Source organism: Rhinoderma darwinii, chromosome 4 (assembly GCF_050947455.1).
Source record: "Rhinoderma darwinii isolate aRhiDar2 chromosome 4, aRhiDar2.hap1, whole genome shotgun sequence".
NCBI lineage: Eukaryota > Metazoa > Chordata > Amphibia > Anura > Rhinodermatidae > Rhinoderma > Rhinoderma darwinii.
In genome coordinates, this window is record NC_134690.1 from 99,749,653 (window position 1) to 99,777,593 (window position 27,941).

The 27,941-nt window shown below is 42.9% G+C and overlaps 1 protein-coding gene across 1 annotated transcript; it reads right to left on the bottom strand.

Moving 5' to 3' along the window:
* Positions 1-27,735, bottom strand: FAM124B (family with sequence similarity 124 member B). The gene is made up of 4 exons (XM_075863979.1): positions 27,534-27,735; positions 23,024-23,201; positions 11,786-12,521; positions 1-628 (listed from the first exon to the last, which is right to left on the bottom strand). Exons 3-4 carry the CDS (start codon positions 12,512-12,514, stop codon positions 137-139), a joined length of 1,221 nt encoding a protein of 406 aa, XP_075720094.1. The 5' UTR covers positions 12,515-12,521; positions 23,024-23,201; positions 27,534-27,735; the 3' UTR covers positions 1-136.
* Between the last annotated feature and the right edge of the window lie 206 nt (positions 27,736-27,941).

Below are 27,941 nucleotides of genomic sequence, written 5' to 3' on the forward strand. Positions count from 1 at the left end.
TTTATTTCTGAAATATAATTTCTTTAAGAAAACATGACACACATTTCACAAAATTAAATTGAATGTTAAACGTCCCTTTGTGAAAATAAATGGTACTTCTTCAATAGAAGGTGAATAGATGCAGCATTGGCTGACATTAAATGAAAAATTCCTCTGTGAGCTGCTTGCCATTACTATGGAGTCGTTGAGATCTCTCAGAAGGAAATATTTTGGTTCTGATGTGAGTTTCTTTGTTCCCTTTGATAGCCAGAGGGAAACTAGAGTCTCCCTGCGTGGAGGGTAAATCTAGAACATCTTTATACACTGGAATATTCTGTTGGCCCCTTGGCATCCTGTCAATGTAAGGCAGATTCATAACTCTGTGTCCAGTATCTACATTGGTTTCTGTCTCGTCTCTCTCTAGATGGGGCCTTGGCATTCGCGTCGGAAGATTGGTATCAGAAATACTGCAAACGTTTTGTCTTTGTTCTGATGTATTGAAGGACTTTTTAAGAGCTTGCTTGAGTTTCAGGTTTACGATTACCCTTTCTTCCTTTGAGTGTGATGATAATTGAGCAGTTAAGGGATTTGACGGAGGCTCTGGGTCAGATTTCTCATCACTTTTTGACAATGTGGTGCTGTCAGTCACCTAATTGCAAATAAAAAGTATGTGAAAAAAACAGAAAACTAACAAAGTCACACTAAAATATCAGCCAATAGAAATCTTCCATTGATATGTCTGTAAAGAATATTTGCAGAATCCATTTATCCATATCACTTTTGCAGGAAAATCTTTCTCCTGTGCCAACCACTGATTGACATATAAGGGGGTATGTATTAAAAGATTTACCGTATATACTGGCGTATAAGACGACTTTTTAACCCCTTAAAATAATGGCTACAGTGGGGGGTCGTCTTATACGCAGGATATACTGTGTGAGGTGTTTTTTTTTCCCCGTCAGCGCGTAGAGAGCCGCTTCCTGGGACCGCCGCGCATGCGCGGCAGTCCGCCTCTCACAGTCATTAGAAGAGGCTTAGTACGCGCTGACAGGGCGGCGCGCTGTATGCTAATGCAGCCGCCCCGTCACAGCGGTCGGCGTCACAGAGCTGGGGGTCACAGGCGGCACTTACAGAAGCATGTAAGCTCTTCATTAATATCACAGCATGGATGCGAGGGGAATCTGGCGTTACTGCACCGCCAGCTTTCCCCTCGCATCCATGCTGTGATATTAATGAAGAGCTTACATGCTGGTGTAAGTGTGCATATTGCTACAATAAGTGCCGACCCCGCCCCCCTTCTCCTCCCGGTGACTCCCCGCCCCTGCACTAATCCTATTGGGAGAGGGCTAGTCTTATACAGTGAGTATATACCAAATTCTATATTTTTAGGGCAGAAGTTGGGGGTCGTCTTATACGCCCAGTCTTATACGCCGGCATATACGGTATGCCACTTTAGTGATGGTAAAATGTTGCAAATTTTGGCGCATACACCTGTTTTGTACTAATCTTTTTAATTTTTAACTCTTTTACATCAGTTTAAGTGGGTGGATCTTAGGATAAGGGGTGGGGTCTCCAGTGGCCCGACAAATGTACTAATTTATGCCAGAAATTGTCAGAAATTATAGCAGAAAATTTCAGCCGGCTCGTGCCTGGCGCAGATTTTACTTTGTGGCGCACGGACAGTTTAACATGTGACAACTTTATTAAAAGGCACGCGCCTACATATAAATTTGTCGTATCTTACTTTAGCAGCCTTCAGTCTCACACTGGTCTATGAAATGCCAGTCTTAGTAAACCAGGGACATAGTGCTTCCTCGCTTTTTAAAAAGAGATTCTTCAGCAGCTGCAGTATACTATACAATTCTGTGTCACTGCTGCTGATCGCAACTCACCTCAGCTACTGAAGATCTTCTGTATGAAAAGAATGAGGACATTATATATAAATGGTGGATGAGAATATATACCTTACTCTGCAAAAAGAGGTTCTGCAGCAGTAGAGGTTGTGCAGCAACTTTTAAAAAATATTAGAAGTCACCTCCGAGTTCTGTGATCTATAAATATATTCAGTCTACAGCCTCATGCTTTTATAATGTACTCCTTTGTGACTTCTAATATTACATTTTACAGTAGGGCAGACATAATCCTATAGAGAGAGAGAAACATTTATTACCATTTTTATGTACTTCCACTGTGAAAATGTGACAAGGGCATTGATGTAATCAATATAAGTGCGGCATCAGATACTTTGATGTCGTACAAGACAAAAGCATTACAAGAATAATATCGTTACCATGAAAACCTTTTTTCTTCCCCTGTTATCTCCACTGGTTAAAACATGGTGGACATTTGGCCATGGTCTAGAATTTTTAAAGGAACCATTATGTCATGTAGTAAAATATACTATACATTGCAATTAAAACAAATACTACCTAAGGCCCCATGCACAGGACCGTAAAAAAATCTCCGTAATTGTGGACCGTAACACGGTCCGCAAATTACAGACCCATTCAGTTCTATTGGCTGCGGACACCTTTCCGTATCGCTACAGATAGGTGTCCGTGCCATAGAACTGTACCGCAAATGATAGAACATGTTCTATCTTTTGCGTTTTACGGGCTGTTCTCCCCCACACTTTGTATGAGAGAACGGGCCGAAAATGCAGGGTGCGGCCGTGCCTGCAATCGCGGGCCATGATTACGGGTACGGCCGCGTGCATGAGGCCTTACTGCTCTTTCTAAGGATTTGAACATTGATCTAGTTATTTGTTCCACATTTTTTGCATAGACTTGTTTCAAGGTGAACCATTAAAACAAATCCTTTTTTCTTATTATATGTCACAGTCATCCCACATACTAGAGTTGTTTTCTCCCAGGCTCTGAACTCCACGGTAAAAAATGGAAACCCAAAAGAGGAGGAGTTCTGCCAAGATGTATGTGGACTTTCTTATGGGTATTACTACCTCGGTTTAGGAGAATTTTCACATGTGTTAATTCATAGACACAGATGGCACAAAAGTGAGTCCATAAGAGTAACATACATGGACATAACTCGACACACGGACATAGAACAGGGGACGAAGGCGCCTCTGTGTGTACGTGTATCCAGGTGGATGACTAAGTGACTAAAAAATGATCTCTCCCGCTTCTATAATAGGTGACTTTATTTGTATCTCTCTACCCCCACTTAAAGTAGAAAGTGTAGCTGTAAATTTAAACTTCTGCTCTAACAAGTAAAATACTATGAACAAGAAACATGTATAAGAGCAGCAAGTTTTATTGTACTGAAATGCATTTTCTTTAATGAAGACCTGTCACCTCTCCTGACATGTATGTTTTAGTAAGTACATGCATTTTCCCTGAAATAGTAATGCCGGGGCATCTTTTCTTAGAACTCTGTATTCTGCCATTCCCCTGATATTCCTAAAAATGTGTGAATAAATTGACAATTGGGTGTTATCATTCTTCTTGTCAATAGGGTGTGTTCCTACACAGTTGGGCACTGTCACACACTTCTTGGGTGTTGTAGAGTGTGTAGGTACATGCTTCATTGACAAAGGCAATAGTAACACTCAGTTGTCAAGTTATTCAAACATTTCCATGAGTAATAACAGAGGAACGGCACAACACAGACTACTATGAAAAGATTCTCCAGCATTGTTAATCTGTGGGGAATGCAAGTGTTTACTAAGCTGACATGTGTGTATGTTTTTGTAGTACTGATTTATAGATAGAAAGTTACAGAGCATTTATTATATATATATATATACAGTACTGTGCAAAAGTTTTAGGCAGTTGTGGAAAAAATCTGCAAAGTAGGAGTGCTTTAAAAAAAATAAGCACAAAGAAACGGGCAATGCTGAGGACTGTAGACCACTGCAGTGCAGATCAAAGACACATCATACTTACTTCCCTTCAAAATCGGAAGATGTCCAGCAGTGCCATCAGCTCAGAACTGGCAGAAACCAGTGGGACCCAGGTAAACCCTTTTACTGTTCGGAGACATTTGACGTGGAAAGAAGGCCAAGCGACTCAACTATGCACGAAAACAAAGCCACTAAGGTGCAGAAAAATGGCAGCAGGTGCTCTGGACTGATGAGTCAAAATGTGAAATATTTGACTAACAGAAGGCAGTTTGTTCGCAAAAGGGCTGAAGAGCGGTACAATAATAAGTGTCTGCAGGCAACATGGAATCATGGTGGAGGTTCCTTGCTGGTTTAGGGCTACATTTCAGCAAATGGCGTTGGGGATTTGGTCAGAATTAATGGTGTCCTCAATGCTGAGAAATACAGGCAGATACTTATCTATCATATAATACCATCAGGTAGGCATCTGATTGGCTCCAAATGTACTCTGCAGCAGGACAACAACCCCAAACATACAGCCAATGTCATTGTAATGACGGGGGGTGGGGAGACAGACAAGTGAGCCCTAATCTACCCGCCACTCAGTCCCTGCCTACTTGCAACGACCTGCCCTAGGCGACGGGGTACAACTGGGCGACGGTCCCTACGCTCAATAAGTGCACGACAGACAAACAGACAAGGGTACACAGAGCTAGGGGGAGAAAGGGGCAGTTGCCCACAGCAAAACCGTGAGCAACAAGAGAAGTAAACAAGCCGAGTCAAACCAGGAGTGTACGAGGTACCAACCGCAGAGCAGGAGAGTAGTCAGCAAGCCGTGGGTCAATATGAAGCAAGGACAATAGTACAAGAAGCTGCAGTAGGGCCAGGAAACCAAACGAAAAGAATCACAAGCAAAGGAGGAACAGGAAAGGCAGGTATAAATAGACAGAGGGCGGGAGCTAGCTCCGTCTGGCCAGGCTGTGATAGGTTCTCCCACTCCTAAGCCTGCCACCCTGAGTGGTGGAAGATGGAGTCAGTCTCACAGACATAGAAGCAGGTGCAGACTGATTATCTATGGGCGTTACCCCGAAGCTGTGCCTGGCAGATCCTTTACAGCCACCGGACACTTTCTAAGTGGACCTGATTTACTGGGGAAACGAAGGTGAAACCTCCTGACCAATATCCCAGCGTGAACATCCCGAGCGGGTACCCAAGTCCTCTCCTCAGGCCCGTATCCTCTCCAATGGACCAGGTACTGGAGGGAGCCTTGGACCATCCTGCTGTCCACAATCTTGGCCACCTCGAATTCTGCCCCCTCAGGGGTGAGAATAGGGACCGGAGGTTTGCTCGAGGGAGCCAAGGACGGGGAGCAGCGTTTAAGGAGGGAGGCATGGAACACGTCGTGTACTCGAAAATATGGGGGCAACTCCAGTCGGAAGGAGACAGGATTGAGGACTTCAATGACCTTGTACAGCCCTATAAACCGGGGAGCAAACTTCTTGGACGGGACCTTAAGGCGCAAATTTTTAGACGATAGCCACACCAGATCCCCGACCATAAACAAGGGGTTAGCAGAACGTTTTCTATCTGCCTGAGTTTTTTGTATGCTCTGGGATGCCTCTATTTTCTTCTGAACCTGAGCCCAGACTGTGCACAGTTCTCGATGAACGACCTCTACCTCGGGATTGTTGGAACTACCAGGTGAAACGGAAGAGAACCGTGGATTAAACCCAAAATTACAGAAAAAGGCGGAGACCCCTGACGAGTTACTGACCCGGTTATTAAGGGAAAATTCGGCGAGGGGAATGAATGAGACCCAATCATATTGACAGTCAGAGATAAAACACCTTAAATATTGTTCTAGAGACTGATTAGTCCTCTCAGTTTGGCCATTAGTTTCAGGATGGAAGGCAGAGGAGAAGGACAGATCAATCTCCAACTTTTTACAGAAGGCTCTCCAAAACAATGAAACAAATTGTACCCCTCTATCAGAAACAATATTGACAGGGACCCCATGGAGATACAGGATGTGTTTGACAAACAAGGTAGATAACGTCTTAGCATTGGGTAGTTTCTTGAGGGGCACAAAGTGGCACATCTTACTGAAGCGGTCTACTACAACCCACACCACCGACTTGCCTTGAGATGGAGGCAAATCGGTGATAAAATCCATGGAGATATGGGTACAAGGTCTCTGGGGAATGGGCAAAGAACATAGTAAGCTCGCTGGTCGGGACCTGAGAGTCTTGGACCTAGCACAAACTTCACAAGCGGCGACGTAGGCCTTAACGTCTTTGGGCAACCCAGGCCGCCAATAGTTTCTGGCAATGAGGTGCTTGGTACCCAGGATGCCTGGATGGCCAGATATTGCAGAGTCATGATTTTCCCTAAGTACACTTAGCCGGAATTGCAGGGGAACAAACAGCTTGTCCTCAGGAAGGTTCCCGGGAGCTGAACCTTGATCAGCCGCAATTTCAGAGACTAAATCAGAATCAATAGCGGAAATGATTATACCTGGAGGCAAAATACAAGCAGGATCTTCCTCCGAAGGAGGGCTGGCCATGAAGCTACGTGACAGTGCATCGGCCTTAACATTTTTAGACCCAGCCCCATAGGTAACCACAAAGTTGAATCTGGTAAAAAATAACGCCCAACGAGCTTGTTTCTAGGAAAACCAGATTCTTGTGGTCGGTAAGGACCGTTACCTGGTGCCTAGCCCCCTCCAGGAAGTGGCGCCACTCTTCAAATGCCCATTTAATGGCTAAAAGTTCGCGGTTGCCAATATCATAGTTACTCTCAGTGGGTGAAAACTTCCTGGAGAAGTAGGCACAGGGACGGAGATGGGTGAGGGACCTGGTATCCTGGGACAAGACAGCCCCGACTCCCACCTCGGACGCGTCAACCTCCACGATAAATGGCTCCATTTGGTTGGGCTGAACCAGCACCGGGGCCAAGATAAAGCACTTCTTAAGGACCTCAAAAGCCTGGACAGCCTCAAGAGGCCAGTGGAGGAGATCAGTACCTTTGCGAGTGAGATCCGTAAGAGGCTTAGCGATGACCGAGAAGTTAGCAATAAACCTCCTGTAATAATTAGCGAACCCCAGGAAGCACTGTAACGCCTTCAGGGAGGCAGGTTGGACCCATTCCGCCACAGCCTGGACCTTGGCAGGGTCCATGCGGAATTCATGAGGAGTGAGGATTTGGCCCAAAAATTGTATCTCCTGCACCCCAAACACACATTTTTCGGTCTTCGCAAACAGTTTGTTTTCTCGAAGGACCTGGAGCACCTTCCTGACATGCTCAATGTGGGAGGACCAGTCCTTGGAAAACACAAGTATGTCATCAAGGTACACTGCAAGAAATACCCCCAGGTAGTCTCTTAAAATCTCATTTATGAAATTCTGGAAGACCGCGGGAGCATTACACAACCCAAAGGGCATGACTAGGTATTCGAAATGACCTTCGGCCGTGTTAAACGCAGTCTTTCACTCATCCCCCTCTTTGATGCGGATAAGGTTATACGCCCCCCCCCCCCGTAGATCAAACTTAGAAAACCATTGGGCCCCCTGAACCTGATTAAAGAGATCAGGAATCAGAGGAAGGGGATACTGGTTCCTTACAGTGACCTTATTCAAGCTTCGGTAGTCAATGCATGGCCTAAGACCACCATCCTTCTTCCCTACGAAGAAGAAGCCAGCACCTACCGGAGAAGTAGAGGGGCGAATGTAACCCTTGGCCAGGCATTCCTGGATATACTCTCTCATGGCTTCACGATCGGGACAAGAGAGATTAAATATCCTACCCTTAGGGAGCTTAGCTCCTGGTACCAAATTGATTGCGCAATCATATTCTCTATGAGGAGGTAACACTTCGGAGGCCTCCTTAGAGAAAACATCGGCGAAGTCCTGAACAAACTCAGGTAGCGTGTTCACCACCTCAGGGGGAGAAATAGAATTAACAGAAAAACATGACGTCAAGCATTCATTACCCCACTTGGTAAGATCCCCAGTATTCCAGTCAAACGTGGGATTATGCAACTGCAACCAGGGAAGGCCTAAAACCAAATCGGACGATAATCCCTGCATTAACAGTACAGAGCACTGCTCCAAATGCATGGAGCCAACAAGGAGTTCAAAAACAGGGGTATGCTGTGTAAAATAACCATTAGCAAGAGGAGTGGAGTCGATACCCACTACCGGGACAGGTTTAGGCAAATCAATCAATGGCATAGCTAGAGACATAGCAAATTCCACAGACATGATATTAGCAGACGACCCTGAATCCACGAAGGCACTGCCGGTAGCAGACCTACCACCAAAAGAGACCTGAAAGGGAAGCAAGATTTTATTACGTTTCATATTTACGGAAAATACCTGTGCGCCCAAGTGACCTCCCCGATGATCACTTAGGCGCGGAAGTTCTCCGGCTGCATTCTTACGCTTAGGACAGTTGTTCACTTGATGCTTGTCATCCCCACAATAGAAGCAGAGACCATTCTTCCTGCGGAACTCTCTACGTTGTTGGGGGGACACGGAGGCCCCGAGTTGCATAGGTACCTCCGAGTCTTCCGGGGAGGAACGAAGCAACGGAACCTCGGGAGGTATCATGGGGGAGTCAGAGGAGAAAACACATAAACGTTCACGTTGTCGTCCCCTGAGACGTCGGTCAAGTCGTACCGCTAAAGCCATAACCTGGTCTAGGGAGTCAGAAGAGGGATAGCTAACTAGCAGGTCTTTCAGGGCGTTCGACAGACCCAACCTAAACTGGCACCTTAAGGCAGGGTCATTCCACCGAGAAGCTACGTACCACTTCCTAAAGTCAGAGCGAGCAATACTCAACAGGTCTCTTACCCTGACGTAAGGTCACCAGCTGACTCTCGGCAAAAGCAGTCTTGTCAGTCTCGTCATAGATGAGTCCGAGAGCAGAAAAGAAAAGATCAACGGAGGAAAGTTCAGGGGCGTCAGGAGCCAAGGAGAAGGCCCATTCTTGGGGCCCTTCCTGGAGCCGGGACATAATTATACCCACCCGCTGGCTCTCAGAACCTGAGGAGTGGGGCTTTAAGCGAAAATAGAGCCTACAACTCTCCCGAAAGGAGAGAAAAGTCTTCCGGTCCCCTGAGAACCGGTCGGGCAACTTGAGGTGGGGTTCAAGAGGTGAGGTGAGGGGGACTACCAAGGTAGCATCAGGCTGGTTGACCCTCTGAGCCAGGGCCTGGACCTGTAGGGAGAGACCCTGCATTTGCTGAGCCAGGGTCTCAAGGGGGTCCATAGTGGTGTCAGGGACCAGGGTAGACTAGGTATGGGCTTGTGATTATGTAATGATGGGGGGTGGGGAGACAGACAAGTGAGCCCTAATCTACCCGCCACTCAGTCCCTGCCTACTTGCAACGACCCGCCCTAGGCGACGGGGTACAACTGGGCGACGGTCCCTACGCTCAATAAGTGCACGACAGACAAACAGAGAAGGGTACACAGAGCTAGGGAGAGAAAGGGGCAGTTGCCCACGGCAAAACCATGAGCAACAAGAGAAGTAAACAAGCCGAGTCAAACCAGGAGTGTACGAGGTACCAACCGCAGAGCAGGAGAGTAGTCAGCAAGCCGGGGTCAATATGAAGCAAGGACAATAGTACAAGAAGCTGCAGTAGGGCCAGGAAACCAAACGAAAAGAATCACAAGCAAAGGAGGAACAGGAAAGGCAGGTATAAATAGACAGGGGGCGGGAGCTAGCTCCGTCTGGCCAGGCTGTGATAGGTTCTCCCACTCCTAAGCCTGCCACCCTGAGTGGTGGAAGATGGAGTCAGTCTCACAGACATAGAAGCAGGTGCAGACTGATTATCTATGGGCGTTAACCCCGAAGATGTGCCTGGCAGATCCTTTACAGTCATTAAGAACTATCTTCAGCGTAAAGAAGAACAAGGAGCCCTGGAAGTGATGATATAGCCCCCACAGAGCCCTGATCTCAACATCATCGAGTCAGTCTGGGATTACATGAAGAGACGGAAGGATTTGAGAAAGCCTACATTCACAGAGAATATGTGGTTAGTTCTCCAAGATGTTTGGATCAGCCTCCCTGACAAGTTTCTTCAAACACTGTGTGCAAGTGTACCTAGAAGAATTGATGCTGTTTTTAAGGCAAAGGGTGGTCACACCAAATATTGATTTGATTTAGATTTCTCTTCTGTTCATTCACTTTGAATTTTGTTAATTGATAAAGAAAAACTAGTAACACTTCTATTTTTGAAAGCATTCTTACTTTGCAGCATTTTTCCACAACTGCCTAAAACTTTTGCGCAGTACTGAATATACATAGATACATACAGTATGTAGGCGCCATATTCTGACAAGTTTGTTAAAAAGATTTGGCCTGTACCATAAGAGGTCAGGTCTTGTTTGTTATTTATTTTGTCTATCTAGGACTACTTAAAGGGGTTTTACTATCAGGGACATTTATGACATATCCACAGGATATGCCATAAATGTCAGATAGATGCGGGTCCCACCTCTGGGTCTCGGACCTATTTCTAGAATGGGGCTCCCTAAACCCTGTTCTACCTTTTCGTGCTCCGGCTGACGCGTGTGATTTCAGACCATGAATAGGAAAACAGCGTAGCTCGCTGAGCTACGCTGTTTCTGTAAATCCCATAGAACTGAATGCTAGTTTCAAAACAACAGCGTAGCATGTGAGCTACGCTGTTTCCATAACTGCCATTCACTACTATGGAACTTAAGGAAACAGCGTAGCTCAACGAGCTACGCTGTTTTCCTATTCATGGTTGGAAGTCACACCGTTCAACCGGAGCACAGGAAGGTAGAACGTGGTTTAGGGGGCCCTGTTCTAGAGATAGGTGTGGGTCCCAGAGGTGGGACCCGCATCTATCTGACATTTATGGCATATCCTTTGTATATGCCATAAATGTCCCTGATGGGAAATCCCCTTTAAGACCCATTACAACCAATTCTTCCCTTGTTTCATAGTTTGTACTTGAATTTGTCAATATCTGTTATATGTTTATATAATAATATGTTTGTATATTTCTTCCTCTGATTCTTCCTCTGCTACAGTTTTTTTATAATAATTTTTACTATTTTTATTGCCGCCTTTTAACACGCGTAAGAAGATGTCAAAGTTAAAAATAAAACATATTGTGCCATTTTATCAATACATTACTAGTCAAATCATTGCTGGACACCATATACTACTGCGTAGCATGATAATTAGATTTTTTTTTTCAAAATTCCCAGTGCAGAATTTTTGTTGTGTTGCCACACCTCCACAAAAGATCATTATACCTCTAAATTCACTGAAATGCTATCAGACCCCAAAATTATTAGTTTAGTTTTAACTACTTCAGTGCTTCCAGTCCAAATGTTTATGCGTAACCCACATTAAGGTGTTTAATATCCCAAAAACACATGCAAAATAAAAACATTTTGCATAAAAGAAGAACCTTGATGCCGCATCATGGCACTTAGGCCTTACACATACAGCAATGCCATGTGCACAGACCCTGTAAAGCAGCACACAATGTGCCTATGTGCCAATATTGTAGTGCCACAATGTTAATCAATTTACACAGAATCCTTAAGATAGAAAATCTTTGGGTCCCCGTGTAAAAAAATAATACAAATGGAGGTATGGTATGGGTTCATAGATTTTTGTGGGCAGTGTATTTTGGATCCATGTGATCCGGATCCTTAATACAGCTATTTGCATGAGGCCTTAGGTTGTTTGTGCTGTGCTAAGAATGTAACCTATCTAAAGTTAAACACAGAACACCCTTCACATGCAGAATAAAACGTCATAATAAAATAATATTAAAATTATTTAAGATTTTATGCTGCATGTAATTTCATAGTTTGGTGATCATTTTTCATTTCATAAATATGCAAAACAAAGCATGGAAATCGTGTATAAGGAGGTAAATGAGACTTAAACGATGTAAATGTCTGAAGCAGAATTCATTACCAAAAGCAAGATTTTGTTTCCATCATAGTCTTGGGTTTGCCATCGCATGTCACTGATTGGCACACAAGGGTAGGGCAGCAAGGGAACCAGCTGTCCTATTGCTTGTATGGTGAACTCCAGTGCACAGGCCTGTTTTACTTGTGCACACACACCAGGCGGCAGCTGTTTTAAGGAGAATTGTATGGATGTATGCTTAGTAGAATGCAAGGCAAAGAAGCAGAATCCAATCTTTTGGCTGTTTGCCTCCATTCCCAGAATCATTTCATAAAGTCTTATTGCGTCCTCATAATTATCAAAATCACAGTACAGAGTAACTCTCAAGATCTCTGTGCCATAATGTACCTGTCTTATTCCCCACACCGGCATGTGCACATCTAGACAGTAAAAGTTATCACTAGTTTGACGTGATGATTGTAATAGTTCTTGGCTAAACCCTGTGTTGACATGGTCCCATGGCGGTAGCTGGAAAAAGCTTTGCAAAAGCGATATTCTCTCTTCACCTAGGTCTTCACGGAGAAACAGTATCACAGAAATCCCTGGAAATTCAAATCTTCTCTTTCGATGTTCATAGCGTTGGATTGGTCCTGCTCGTTCTGACACCAAAAAGATTTGAGTATCTAGACGCAGTCCCTGAAGAATTCCGTCGACTGCCTGTCGAAACACTGCAGAGTCACCGGGGTTGGCAAGAAGGTGAATGGTGACAGCCAGAACAGTATGTCTGCCATCCATTTAAAAGCTGTGTTAAAGAAAATAATATTATATTATAACCTCATGCAAACCTGATTCCCCAAGCTACAGTACACTTTTTTTTTATTACGGTACAAATCATATTTCATGACTGTATAACACTATGCTTTATACAGTGGCAACCAAAAGTTGGTCATATCACTAGATATTTATATGTTTATTAATGTTGTATACTGATAATCTTAACCCCTTAAGTATCTGGTCTATTTTGGCCTTCAGGACATTCATCAGTGCATTCTGAGAGTCTTAACTTTTGTATTTTTCTGTCTACATAGCTTTATGGGGGCTTGATTTGTTTTGCGGGACAAGTATTTTTATTAGTACCATATTGGGGTACATATAACGCATTGATTCACGCTAATATTTTTGGTGGGAGAACAGAAAATAATCAATTCCACCTAAGAACCTAAAACAGAACGGGTTTGTCTAGCTTTAAAAACCCATTTTCATAAATCTTATTAGAAAATTCTGAGTATACAGAGGGGGTTCCATGTTCAGGGTCCTCATTTTTTTGCCACAGTAGAGAGGTTACAAAGAGCATCTCTCGCTTTGGAGGATCTATCCTGCATTACACAAACAACTCATTGATTTTAATGGGCATTGTGTGATGATTAAAAATTATGGACACCTCTTTATTGTTCCTTTGCTTTCTAAATGCAAAATAAAGCCATTTTCTAAATAGTCTTTATTAAAAAAAATGTTTACTATTTGGCTGCTGTAGAGTCTTTACTACTCCTGTACATAGCTGGCAGTGGTGCTGATTCTGACAGATATGACAGCACACTGTTCCTTTCTGTGTCTCTCTGCTCTCGCCCTCCCCTCCATCCCTCCCTCCTTCCTGTGTCTCTCTGCTCTCCCCCTTCCCTCCATCCCTCCCTCCTTCCTGTGTCTCTCTGCTCTCCCACTCCCCTCCATCCTGTGTCTATCTGCTCTCCCCCTTCCCTCCATCCCTCCCTCCTTCCTGTGTCTCTCTGTTCTCCCACTCCCCTCCATCCTGTGTCTATCTGCTCTCCCCATTCCCTCCATCCCTCCCTCCTTCCTATCAGTATTAGAGATAGCAGGAGGGATGGGAGTAGGTTGTACACGGCAGATCAGAGTATGGAGAGGGAAGAAGGCATTCAAGTCTTCAGGGAGGGCAGATCACACAAGCCGTCAGTATCAGAGTGAAGATAGAAGGAAAATTCAAAATAGAGTCCCAGTAGGTGGTGGACAATAATAAATATTTTCAATTAGAAACTAATTGCCAGAATGCAAATAATGCAGTTTTCCACTCCACTATTTTCTTATTCTGAGGTGAATTGTAAAATATAACTTTTATTAGATTAGCCACATAATTTAAAAATCCGTCATGCACACTGCCTATTAGCTAATAAGCTTATATTGTCAGATAAATCTGCCTCAAACATGAAAGGCTGTTGACTAATTATTATGTCCTTGCCAGCCGGAAGGACAAGACACTTCGCTATGGAGGTGACAGCAGTTCACCTTCTAGAGACTTATAATTATTGCAAGACAATAAAAAAAACACATAGAATCAGTAACACCCCCTTCCCCCGACATGTTCTGCTGTGAGCCGGCGTCTTCAGGGCATATGGAACAATGGCGTTCGAAATGCGCTTTTAATATGATTCTCCATCACAGTTTATATTTAGACACAACATTCCTATTTAACTGCACAAGCCTTCATATGAGCAGGAAAGGTGCCACTTCCTATCATTGTGTTCTGACTTATTTCAAACATCTATACACTGTATTGAAATTCAAAGCTCTCTCCCAAAGCTGAAGTTACACTTGCAGCAATATGATTCAGGATTCTCATTTGCAACACATTTTTTTACAGTCTGTTTACTGTGTATGTGAAGAAAGTGGGTACATGGGTAAGGTATAGTGTGCTTATTACCTAATAAATGTATTAAACTGTTATTTTACAGGACCATATTTATTATGTAAACATTCATTTTAGCTAATTGTTCTCGCCAGGGTTGCCAACCACCAATTAATTTTTTTCTGGACATGTTTGGCCAGAAGTTTTTACGGACAGTTTAGAAAATTGAGAATAATATGTTTCTATGACTTAAAGCATTAATATAACCAGGTTATCAATGTTAATTGTGAATGAGAAAGTAATGATACAGTAGTTAAAAAAAATAATAGTAGGGTCAGTCTGCATTTTTATTTTTTGCAATGTTCTGGTTCAGTTCAAGGCTGCAGATGGTGTTGATGGCGTCTGTTTGCTGCATGACGGTAGACCGGGCGCTGGCTGCTGCTGCATGCATGCGCTGGGAGTGGGACTCACCAATCACAGACCAGCTTGTAGCTTTCACATGCTAATTAGTCATGGGAAAGCCACAAGCGGGGCTATGATTGGCGAGTCCGACTCACTCCAACCCCCCACCTTGTCTGAGACTGAGGTTGTGACGTGACTCGTCACGTGTCGTGAGGACCAGGTGATTGGTCCCCACCGACCCAATGACTGTCTGTCTGGGACTGAGGTCTCACCTCAGTCAGAGACAGTCACGGACCATCATTCACTCCTCCAGGTCCTCCTAATTGCCGGCTGCCGCTGCGGGCCCTATTCCCTTGTTATTTGCACCTCGTCTGTGCATGTAAATTTTGGTTCATGCGCAGTGCAAATTATCAGAGGAAAGGAAAAAATCCCAGACAGCGTTTTTTTTCTGCCGGACACTACGTCCAACAGAAAAAAACACCAGTTTTTTGCGGACTGTCCATATTACGCAGAGTTGCCAACCCTGGTTCTCGCTAGGCAAGTGTTTTCTAAATAAAATAATAGGTCACTAAAAACGAAAACATAAACATCTAATAGTGGGGCAGAGCAGATATTTCGGGATGTAAACTGCTCAGAAAATTAAGGGAACACTTAAATCACTTATTGGACCTCGATCAACGAAAGATTTGAGTTGAGTATAATTTGTGTAATTCATTGAGAAGAAAATGACATATCAACAGTCAATGAAAATAAAAATCATCCAGCAAACCGAGTAATACCCCAAAATATACTAGTGGTCCTAGTGACTAGATAACAAGCCCAGAAAAAGAAACAAGTCACGACCAAATAATTGAAAAAATTTATATAAACAGTCTTTATTGAAGTTACTTTAGACACAGAGACAACATACAAACAATTAAATATATTAAAATACCAGAAACCCTCGAACAGGGATGGAATCAGAACAAAAAAGCAAAGCGACCCCCAGATAGTAAAATATGGTCACAATCAACTCCCAAGTGTAGCTAAAGGGCATATATATAAGCTATTTAAGCAAGTGCTAGGCATAATACATTTGCACAGATGGACACGTATGCATAGTGTGAATAGTCAACAATCTAGAATGCAGTCCTAAGTACATATAGCACACTGAGCAATGTACCTACACCTACATGATAAAAGATGAATGGGAGATCCGGACCAGGAAGGGGGACCTCTGCTTGACCCAACGCGCGTTTCGCTCGTGCTTTGGGTCAAGCAGAGGTCCCCCTTCCTGGTCCGGATCTCCCATTCATCTTTTATCATGTAGGTGTAGGTACATTGCTCAGTATGCTATATGTACTTAGGACTGCATTCTAGATTGTTGACTATTCACACTATGCATACGTGTCCATCTGTGCAAATGTATTATGCCTAGCACTTGCTTAAATAGCTTATATATATGCACTTTAGATACACTTGGGAGTTGATTGTGACCATATTTTACTATTTGGGGGTCGCTCTGCTTTTTTGTTCTGATTCCATCCCTGTTCGAGGGTTTCTGGTATTTTAATATATTTAATTGTTTGTATGTTGTCTCTGTGTCTAAAGTAACTTCAATAAAGACTGTTTATATATATTTTTTCAATTATTTGGTCGTGACTTGTTTCTTTTTCTGGGCTTAAAATCAAAATCATCAACCAATTGCTGGATTCCAAATCACCCTGAAAATCAAACTAAAAAATTAAATTCACAGGTGGAGCAAATTTGCATGAGTTAAATCACGGCATAACGTGACCCAGTAATGTATATGGCCCTCACGTGCCTCTATGCACTCCCGACAATGTCTAACACATCATACGGTCTAGCTCATATAATTTTCTTTCTTATTCAAATTTATAACTTAATCACCAATAAGCAAACATGAAGAGCAGGAACAACTTCACCTTGACTGAGAGTTAACATTGAATAATTGACTAAGAAGTGTTAATCACAGAATGAAGAGAACAATGATGGGACAACTGGATCAGGGCATCAGTGAGCTTCTGGACAGTCTGTGGCGCTACTTGGCAGTGTCAGATGCACGGATTTATATTGTCCCAAAAGTTCTCAGTTGGATTTAGATCTGGGGAGCATGAGGGCCAGTCAATGGCATCAAAGACTTTGTCGTCCATGAACTGCCTACACACTCAAGCCACATGAAGCCAGGCATTGTGCAGCACCAGTAGGAACCCAGGCCACACTGTAAAGTTTGACCATGACTCTGAATATTTCATCCAGGTACCTAACAGTAGTCAAAAAATGCCAATTGAGCTGCATGGTGCGGGCTGTGAGCACAGGTCCCATTACAGTATGTCGGGCCCTCATGCCGCCCTCATGGAGTCTGTTTCCGAGAGTTTGGTCAGAAACATGCACACCAGTAGCCTCCAGGAGGCCATTTTGTAGGGATCTGGCAGTGCTCCTCCTGTTTCTCCTTGCACAAAGGAGATGTCGGTCCTGCTGATAGGTTGATGCCCTTGTCATGTCATTGTATCTGCTCCATGCTTTGAGACTATGCTGGGAGACACAGCAAACCTTTTTGTGGCGGCACATATGGATGTGCCATCCTTGAGCAGCTGGACTAGCTGTGCAACCTGAATGGGCTGCAAGTACCGCTTCATGTTACCAGTAGTGACTAGAACACTAGCAAAATGCAAAACTAGAAAATAATCAGTCAGGAAGGTTAAGGCGACAGGAATAGTTTGTGGCCTCCACCTACAAAACCATTCTCTTTTTGGGGGTTGTCTTGCTGATGCCTCTCCAGTACACCTGTTGTCAATTTCATTTACACCAAATAAGGTGAAATTGAATTACAATTGCTTATTCTTCCTTACTGGACAGATCGATATCCCTGAAGTTTAATTGACTTGGGGTCATACTGTGATGCTTAAGTGTTCCCTTATTTTTTTTGAGCAGTGTATTGTAAAGGATCTGCCAGGCACAACTTCTGTGTATACGCCCATAGGTAATCAGTCTGCACCTGAGTCTATGTCTCTGAGACTGACTCCAGCTTCCACCACTCAGGATGGCAGGCTTAGGAGTGGGAGAGCCTATCGCAGCCTGGCCAGACGGAGCTAGCTCCCGCTGGCCAGGCTGCGATAGGCTCTCCCACTCCTAAGCCTGCCATCCTGAGTGGTGGAAGCTGGAGTCAGTCTCAGAGACATAGACTCAGGTGCAGACTGATTACCTATGGACGTATACACAGAAGTTGTGCCTGGCAGATCCTTTACATGTATACAATACTTAGAGTACCATCAAATGCACATACAGCCCTGCATAGAAAACTAGGAAAAGGAGCACTTAAAGAGGACCTGTTTTCTCTCCTGACATGTTTGTTTAAGGAAATATTCGTATTCAACATAAAATAATAATTCTGGAGCATATTTCCATAGAACCCTGGTTTGTGCACTTCCTCTATTATTCCTTCAGAAAATAATTGACCATTCCCCTTGTCAATAAGGCATGTCCCTTCACAGTCTGATACTGTCCATTCATTGCTGACAGTGTCAGATTGCGAGGAACAAACCCTATTGACAAGGGGATTGGTAATATCCAGTTGTCATTTTATTCAAACATTTCCAGGAGGAATGACAATGGAACGCCACAACACAGAGTTCTAAGAACTGATGCTTCAGCATTGTTATTTTATGGAGAATGCAAATATTTGGCTACACAGGCATATCAAGAGAGCAGACCGGTCCTTTTTTAAGTATATTTAGAAGTAAATGGAAAAATAATTCAGCTCAACAACAAGGACTATTTACAAATGTGAAAAAATATTGGTCTTATAAGATTTCCATTTCCAAGCAAACATGTTAAATTTTATAATGTGTGTGGACTAGCATAAAGGGCAAGGTGAGGATGAGGAATCGTGGTTTTTCTAGACCAGCATTGTGGTATGATAAAGTTTTAGTTGGGGGAAAAAAATGTAAAAGGAAAGATTGAACAATTGCCCATAGCAGACAATCAGGTTTTCATCCTTTAAAGTGTAGCTAAACGTTTGACAAACTTCTGACATGCAGTGGTTTTAATAAATCCCTGTGTCATGTCATAGTAGAAACTGTGCCCATTGGCTTCGGATGTGGTAGTCATGAGCTACAAGACCTCAACAGTATGCAATACTCAATGATATTTGGAGACAAAGCGGGAAATTCATTAAGCAATCTACGCCAGTTTTCTAGTGTAGAAAAGTTGCAATTTGTCTCTTTTGCATATTTACGCTGCCTATGCCTCTTTTCAAAAAAGTAGCTGATGAGGAGGAGAGGAGCACGGCCACTTACAGCATGTCAAATTCATTATAATTTATATAAATTATAGCGGAAATCGACTCCAGTTCAAAGCTGGTGTAGATTTCTCGTTCTGGTGCATGGGCAAACAGAGATGGGCCTAATTTATTCAGAGAGGTGTGCCGCTTAATAAATTAGACGGATTTGACTCCAGTGCTCTTTATATTAAGGGTAATCCTAGAAGAATGCGTTTTGCTGGTATTATGTGTATTAAACAAACCTCTTAAAGGGGGAAAACAGGCATAATTTGTTACTCCAAAATTATGCGGAATTGATCCTACGGGCAAGGCGGTGGTGTATGTCTGTATGTGAGAAGTGATATGAAGGCGAGTCTGAAAGAGACAATAGTGGGTGAATACTGTGAGGAGGTTGAAACCTTGTGGGTGGAACTAGACAGGGAGGTAAACACTGAAAAAATTACTTTTGGTGTAATCTATAGACCCCCCAATATAACTGAGGAGATGGAAGTTCAGCTATATAAACAGATGGAGTGGGCTGCACAGGCGGGTACTGTAGTGATAATGGGAGATTTTAATTTCCGGGATATTAATTGGTGTCATGATTCAGCTTCAACTGCAAAGGGGAGACATTTCCTCAACCTGTTGCAGGAAAATTTTATGGGCCAGTTTGTGGAAGACCCGACTAGAGGTGAAGCTCTGTTGGATCTGGTCATTTCTAATAATGCAGATCTTGTTGGGAACGTCAATGTTCGTGAAAACCTTGGTAACAGTGATCATAATATAGTTACATTTTACCTATACTGTAAAAAACAAACGCAGGCTGGGAGGGCAAAAACATTTCATTTTAAGAAAGCCAATTTCCCCAGAATGAGGGTGGCAATTCAGGATATGGACTGGGAAGAACTAATGTCAAATAATGGGACAAATGATAAATGGGAGATTTTCAAATCTACTTTGAGTTATTATAGTGCAAAATTTATTCCTACAGGTAACAAGTATAAACGACTAAAATTAAACCCCACATGGCTTACACCTTCTGTGAAAGGGGCAATACATGACAAAAAAAGGGCATTTAAAAAATACAAATCCGAGGGTACAGCTGTAGCCTTTGTAAAATATAAAGAGCTTAATAAAATCTGTAAAAATGTAATAAAATTAGCAAAAATACAAAATGAAAGGCAGGTGGCCAAGGATAGTAAAACAAATCCCAAAAAATTCTTTAAGTATATAAATGCAAAAAAGCCCAGGTCTGAACATGTAGGACCCCTAGATAGTGGTAATGGGGAGTTGGTCACAGGGGATCAAGAGAAGGCAGAGTTACTAAATGGGTTCTTTAGCTCTGTATATACAACAGAAGAAAGAGCAGCTGATGTAGCCGGTGCCAGTGCTGTTAATATATCAGTTGATATACTGAATTGGATGAATGTAGATATGGTCCAAGCTAAATTAAATAAAATAAATGTGCACAAGGCCCCGGGACCAGATGGGTTACACCCTAGAGTTCTTAAAGAGCTTAGTTCAGTTATTTCTGTCCCCCTTTTCATAATATTCAGAGAATCTCTAGTGACTGGTATAGTGCCAAGGGACTGGCGCAGCGCAAATGTGGTGCCTATTTTCAAAAAGGGCTCTAGGTCTTCCCCGGGTAATTATAGACCAGTAAGCTTAACATCCATCTTGGGGAAAATGTTTGAGGGGCTATTGAGGGACTATATACAGGATTATGTGACAATAAATAACATTATAAGTGACAGCCAGCACGGTTTTACTAAGGACAGAAGTTGTCAAACTAACCTAATCTGTTTTTATGAAGAGGTGAGCAGAAGTCTAGACAGAGGGGCCGCTGTGGATTTAGTGTTTTTGGACTTTGCAAAGGCATTTGACACTGTCCCCCATAGACGCCTAATGGGTAAATTAAGGACTATAGGTTTAGAAAATATAATTTGTAATTGGATTGAGAATTGGCTCAAGGACCGTATCCAGAGAGTTGTGGTCAATGATTCCTACTCTGAATGGTCCCCGGTAATAAGTGGTGTACCCCAGGGTTCCGTGCTCGGACCACTATTATTCAACTTATTTATTAATGATATAGAGGATGGGATTAATAGCACTATTTCTATTTTTGCAGATGACACCAAGCTATGTAATATAGTTCAGACTATGGAAGATGTTCATGAATTGCAGGCAGATTTAAACAAACTAAGTGTTTGGGCGTCCACTTGGCAGATGAAGTTTAATGTAGATAAATGTAAAGTTATGCATCTGGGTACCAACAACCTGCATGCATCATATGTCCTAGGGGGAGCTATACTGGCGGATTCACTTGTTGAGAAGGATCTGGGTGTACTTGTAAATCATAAACTCAATAACAGCATGCAGTGTCAATCAGCTGCTTCAAAGGCCAGCAGGATATTGTCGTGTATTAAAAGAGGCATGGACTCGCGGGACAGGGATGTAATATTACCACTTTACAAAGCATTAGTGAGGCCTCATCTAGAATATGCAGTTCAGTTCTGGGCTCCAGTTCATAGAAAGGATGCCCTGGAGTTGGAAAAAATACAAAGAAGAGCAACGAAGCTAATTAGGGGCATGGAGAATTTAAGCTATGAGGAAAGATTGAAAGTATTAAACCTATTTAGCCTTGAAAAAAGACGACTAAGGGGGGACATGATTAACTTATATAAATATATTAATGGCACATACAAAAAATATGGTGAAATCCTGTTCCATGTAAAACCCCCTCAAAAAACAAGGGGGCACTCCCTCCGTCTGGAGAAAAAAAGGTTCAAGCTTCAGGGGCGACAAGGCTTCTTTACAGTGAGAACTGTGAATCTATGGAATAGCCTACCGCAGGAGCTGTCACAGCAGGGACAGTAGATGGCTTTAAAAAAGGGTTAGATAATTTCCTAGAACAAAAAAAAAATATTAGCTCCTATGTGTAGAAATTTTTCCTTCCCTTTTCCCTTCCCTTGGTTGAACTTGATGGACATGTGTCTTTTTTCAGCCGTACTAACTATGTAACTATGTAACTATGTAACCCCTGGGACCGTTAGACCTAAACGACAGCAATGATCTAAGTGCGTTTTTAAGCTGAAATATGTTATTATACCTGTTTGATATAGATGTGACTGTGCAGACGCTGTCTAATTACAATATGTTGTGTATTCATGTATTAACATTGTTATTTTACTATGTATCATTAAAGTTGCCTTGTTTGTATATATTGGGGCTGGGGTCTGTTGGAACGCTGCGGCCTTGACAAAAGCGTGGGAACACGCAAAACCGGATGTAGGCTTAGTTCCACATCCCATTACTGCTTTATGCCAAAAAAGACGACATGGTGAGTGCCGTGAAATTTTTCTCCTCGTTATTTATCTCAAGGAACTGCTGCTATCAACCACAGAGCACCACCCGTTCTTGTGGTCAGTTTTATTCTACAATTATTGTTCTTTATATTAAGACTGGCATATGAAACACCAGTCTTAGGCCTCCTGCACACGGCCGTAGCTATGTATACTGCCCGTGATTACGGAACTGACGGGCCGCGGAGTGTCATCCACAGGCCATCCGCAATCACGGACCGTGCACACACAAGATGTGCATTCATTTCAATGAGCCTGACCCGCAATTGCGGACTGTATAATGACATGTCCTATTTTTTTTGCTGTCCGGACTGCGGGCAATGCACGGACCATGGAAATGACGGTCGTGTGCAGTGGCCCATAGGTTAGCATGTGTTTTATACTATCTGAAATTGTGGATAGTATACGACCGCAAAACTACGGTCGTGTGCATGATGCCATAATAAATCTGCCCCATAGTTTTAAGCTGCTTTAAAGTTCGTTTTGGTTTAAGAATGCCTATGCAAAATTGTTTCTGTTCTTTAGAATAGATAAAAAAGATGATTCTATACAATAAAAGGCTAATATAAAAAAAATATAACTCATTCGGTGCCAGTGTTATTGTTCCTAGTGATAGACAGAACTGAATCAATGACAGTTACCTTTCTGGTTTCTACCTGTAATATCTTCCCTTTACAGAGCTCTCGTTCTTCATGATTCTTGGAGATCAATGTTCCCTTTAAGCCATTTCTGCTATTTTATTTGCTTGTAGCTTGTGGTGAAACAAGTCACAAACGTCTCTGTATCAGTAGTTCACATAGTTCTGAAGGATGACCTATACTGGAAACGAGATGCATCAATACATATTAGTACATTTCATCTGGAATTCCCTCTTATAACTGGTTTACAAAGATGTCACTGTTGTTCCTTCATTTACATTGCAAAGTCCTGGTCTCCTTAGTTACAGGTTATGTTACTTATCAATAGAAGGCAACCCCCTTCCACCCCACCCCGTATGACGAAACATAGCATGCTTGTAGATAAAGCTGAATCAGATCTTATTGTAGAATGTTTAACTGAAAACCAAGGAACCATGAAACTAGTTTACGTTACTTTTCTGGTTCAGCTGTCTGACTGGTTGCTATGGGCAACACCTCCCCTTCTCTTTTGCACTAGTTTTCATAAATGTGTCCGATCTGGGATACAATTGCTCCACCATAGTACCATGCATATAAGTATGCTAATCCAAAGACAACACGCTTTGTAGTCCAAGTCCAAATACTGTGTAACGAGTCTCTTAACTTTTCCTTTAAAGAGACACTCCAGTGATTTTTTTTATTGTGGCCCCCTATTTGTAAAGTACATCCGGTAAAAGCAGTGTTTTTTTTTTTATTGCGGCCACCTATTTGTAAAGTACATCCGGTAAAAGCTAGGGCAGGACGCTTAATTTGAGTCTCATAGGAATGTATAGTAAAAGAGACTTCCGGTCCACACAGCAGAGGCTGCAGGAATCGGCCGGTCACAGTGCGGTCACGTGACATAATTTTAGCCGGGATATTTCGGCAACAAAGCGCCCGGCAAGAGGATGACCTGTCCTACCTTTTACCGGGTGCACTTTACAAACGAGGGCTGCAATAGAAAAAAAATCACTGGAATGTCTCTTTCATTTTTTGATTTGTCAGACACTGCAAGAATAATGCTGGGAATGCATTTATAAACTAACTGGACAGGGTAAAAATATTAAAAAGCCTAGCACATCATGTCATTATAAAGCTTAAAGGGGTTCTCTGAGACTCTACATATAAATTTATTTGAAAAAAGTAAAGGACAAACTTTCTCATCCATCTTGATTTGGTATAAAGCTCACATACACATTAGATAAAAGTCTGCCAAATACATCAATTTTGTTTGGAACGGCCAACAATCTAAGGCCAGATTCAAACGAGCGTGTTCGGTCCGGACCGTATGTCGGCAGTATTTGCCGGACCAAACACACTGCAGGGAGTCGGGCTCCTAGCATCATAGTTATCTACATGATTACAGTACAGCACAGTTTTCCCACAGCAAGGCAGGGACTCCTAGCGTCATAGATAACTGATGCTAGGAGCCCGGCTCCCTGAAGTGTGTTCGGTCCGTGAAATACCGCCGATAAACGGTCCGTATATCACGGAACGAACACGCTCATGTGAATCCGGCCTTATGCTGAGTTCACACTGCTGTCACATGCTCTGTTTGGAGCCTCCGTTGGCAGCATGCCTCACTATTCTTTCTGTCAAAACAACGGATACCAGGATGGCACCTCAACTCAAAAATCTAAACATACCAATACATTTTAGGCTACATGCACACGACCATTGTTTTCATCAGTGTGCTATCCGTTTTTTAACGCATAGCACGCTGACTCATTTCCATGGTCTCATGCACACTACTGTTTTTCATGGATTCATGTGCAATTGGGCCACAAAACTCAAAACAGGTCCTTTTCCGGTCCGTGTTTGCGGCTCCATCGCGCCCATTCAATTCTATGACGACGTGAATCCCACTGACGGCACACGGATGCCACCCGTGTGCTGTCTGTATGCTGTCCGTGTTTTGCAGATATTACTAGGCGATGGAAATTATGCGACCTTCTCAGGGGGTTGGACAAGGTATTGACATAATTTCCTGCCTTCCGTTTTTTCGCGGATCTGTGAATACGGATCGTGTTTGCGGGCATGCAGAATGGATGCGGAGGACATACTGATGATGTAAAGGATTTGCCTGACACAGCTTCTGTGTCGACGCCCGTGGTTAATCAGCCTGCATCTGTGCCTAGGTCTGCTAGAGTGACTCGATCTGCTACCACTCAGGCTGGTAGGCTGAGGAGTGGGAGAACCTATCACAGCCTGGCCAGACGGTTCTATCTCCCGCCCTTGGTCTATGTATACCTTCATTTGCTGCTTGTCCTTTGCCTGTGATTCTCCTGTCTCCTGGCTCTGCTGTTCCTGCTATTTACAATTGACCTGCTTCATATTGACCCTAGCTTGATTACTTACTATTCTTCTGCTCTGCATTTGTTACCACGTACTCTCCTGGTTTGACTCGGCTCGTTCACTACTCCTGTTGCTCACGGTGTTGCCGTGGGCAACTGCCCCACTTCCCTTTCTTCTGTGTACCCTGTCTTGTGTTGTCTGTCGTGCACATATTGAGTGTAGGGACCGTCGCCCAGTTGTACGCCGTCGCCTAGGACGGACCGTGCAAGTAGGCAGGGACTGGGTTGCGGGTAGATTAGGGCTCACTTGTCCGTCTCCCTACCCCGTCATTACACATGAGACACAGACCTCAAAAACGGACAACGGATCCGTTGTTTACGGGCTGCAAAATGTAAACAGTCATGTGCACGTAGCCTTAGGAATCAATGAATTATTACTATCTTTGCACGCACAAGACACGCATGTTGTGTTTTGCTCATATCGTGTGCACCCCCTCTGATATTAGGTGGAAGTCTTGTAACATTGGCCCAGCTATAGTCTGCTTTCCCTTATTTATTGATTATTTCTGTTACTCATATAGCACCAACACATTCTGAAGCGATGTACAGAGGTTGTCTTTATTTACTGTCCCTATTGGGGCTCACACTATAAACCCCCTATTGGTATTTTTTTTTTCTGAGGTGTGTAAGGAAACCAGGGTACCTGGAAACCCACACAAACACGAGCACACTACTAGGTTGGATTTGAACCCAGGACTCCATTGCTGATAGCCACTGAGGCACCATGCTGCCCTCCACGCTATTGTTTCCTTTTAGTCAGATATACTTGGAATTTGTATGTTTTTTGCAAGTATCTATGTAAATGAAGAAAATTGTTTTGCGTATTACTTGTGTTACTATATTATGCTCCTAAAATGGGCAAAACCAAATGAAAGTATTTGTGAAAAAACTTCGAAGCTACTTCTGTTGAGTAAGAAAGTTGGCAGAGTCTACAGCTTTTCTCCCCCTCACCCATTGAAATGCTCAATATGGATAATTACATTGTGTTTTATGTTTCCTGCACAACACACACATTTCACAAGCTTGTGTGCATAATAACACAACTATCTGCCAATAATCCACAGCAAACGTATTCCTGTCGGATAAAGAAATTAACTTGCTGTACAAAGTAATGGACATGGTTAGAAAACGGACAACAGAGAACAAAGGCTTCTGTGAGACCAATTCCTGTTTTCTTTCTGTTTCTAATTAATCTCAAACTGCGCAGATCAGGGTACATGTCAACTACTAATTGTCTATTTAGAGTAAGGCCGGATTCAGAAGACCGTAATGTGGCCGCATTTTAGCATCCGTATTACAGCTGCAAGACCCCAGACTCCCCATTGTTCATGTGAACTGAAAAGCCCATTTGCATAGAGCCTGTACGGGGACACACAGGAGCCCCTGTGACTATGTACTACTGTGCCTCCACACAGCGTCTTATTCCGGAGATATTCTCCCTAGAAGCAATTATCTGCGTAATATGGCATTCGATGGAACAAGACAGAATTCAGGCAAAACCTGACAGAAAAAACTGCAAACATATGAAATTGAAGGCATATAGAAGTACAGCAGACCCTCACAAACTTCTAGGGGCACCATATTACGACTTCACACAACTCGGAGGTTGTATGGGGCTGTAATACGGACGTGTGTAGGATTGGTATAGGACGTGTGTAGGACGTGTGTGTCTGGATTGGTATAAAATGACACTCTGCATAGAAATCCAGATTTATATGTCGCTGAGCAGCTGGGAGAAAGCCGCAATGAACACTGTAATGGCTGCCACTAGTGGTTGTAACCCGGCATCTGTTAGATGTGTGGAGAACAAAATAACTCAGAAGTCCAAAAGAGACAAAAATATCTTAGAAATAGCTGAATAAAATATTAAAAGACTTCACTCAAGAAGACAATAAACCTTGAAGTGTTGTTCTTTGGGTTCGCAGCTGCAGAATGTATACTACATATATGTTGACCATATTTACATACGGTATGAAGATATCTGTAGACATATCCCATGTAATGGACAAGATAGAAATAAAATATGTATTCCTTGCTGCTGTGGTCCCCAGGGACAGTGATTGGGGACCATATTGTAAAATAATGTGTTTTGCTGTATAAAACATTGTGTCCCCGTCTTGTATTCTGATCTGCTTACTCACCTGTTGTTGATGGTGGTGGGTTGTTCATTGCATACATTGTTGGGGGGATTTTTTCATGCTGCTCCGCAGATTCTTTGCCTTTCTCTTCTCATGAACAAACTGAACTGGAAAAGGAAGAGTCCCGACCTTTCCTCTGTTCTGGGGAGGTGGCCCCCTCCTACATCAGCAGTAAACGCAGTCTGAGCATCTATTGTCAGGCAGTAATTTATAACACAAGCTGCCACCGTTTTTCTCCTCCTGCTGTAAAAGTCTATAAAAGGAAAAACAATAGTAGTCTAATGAGAAATAAGCCGTAATAATCAGCAATATACATCACATAGACCAGCAGTAATAGGTCAGCTTTATATTATATTATTGATATTTTCTATATTTGTGTGGTTAATAGAAAGGAAAATGCTGAATTTAGCA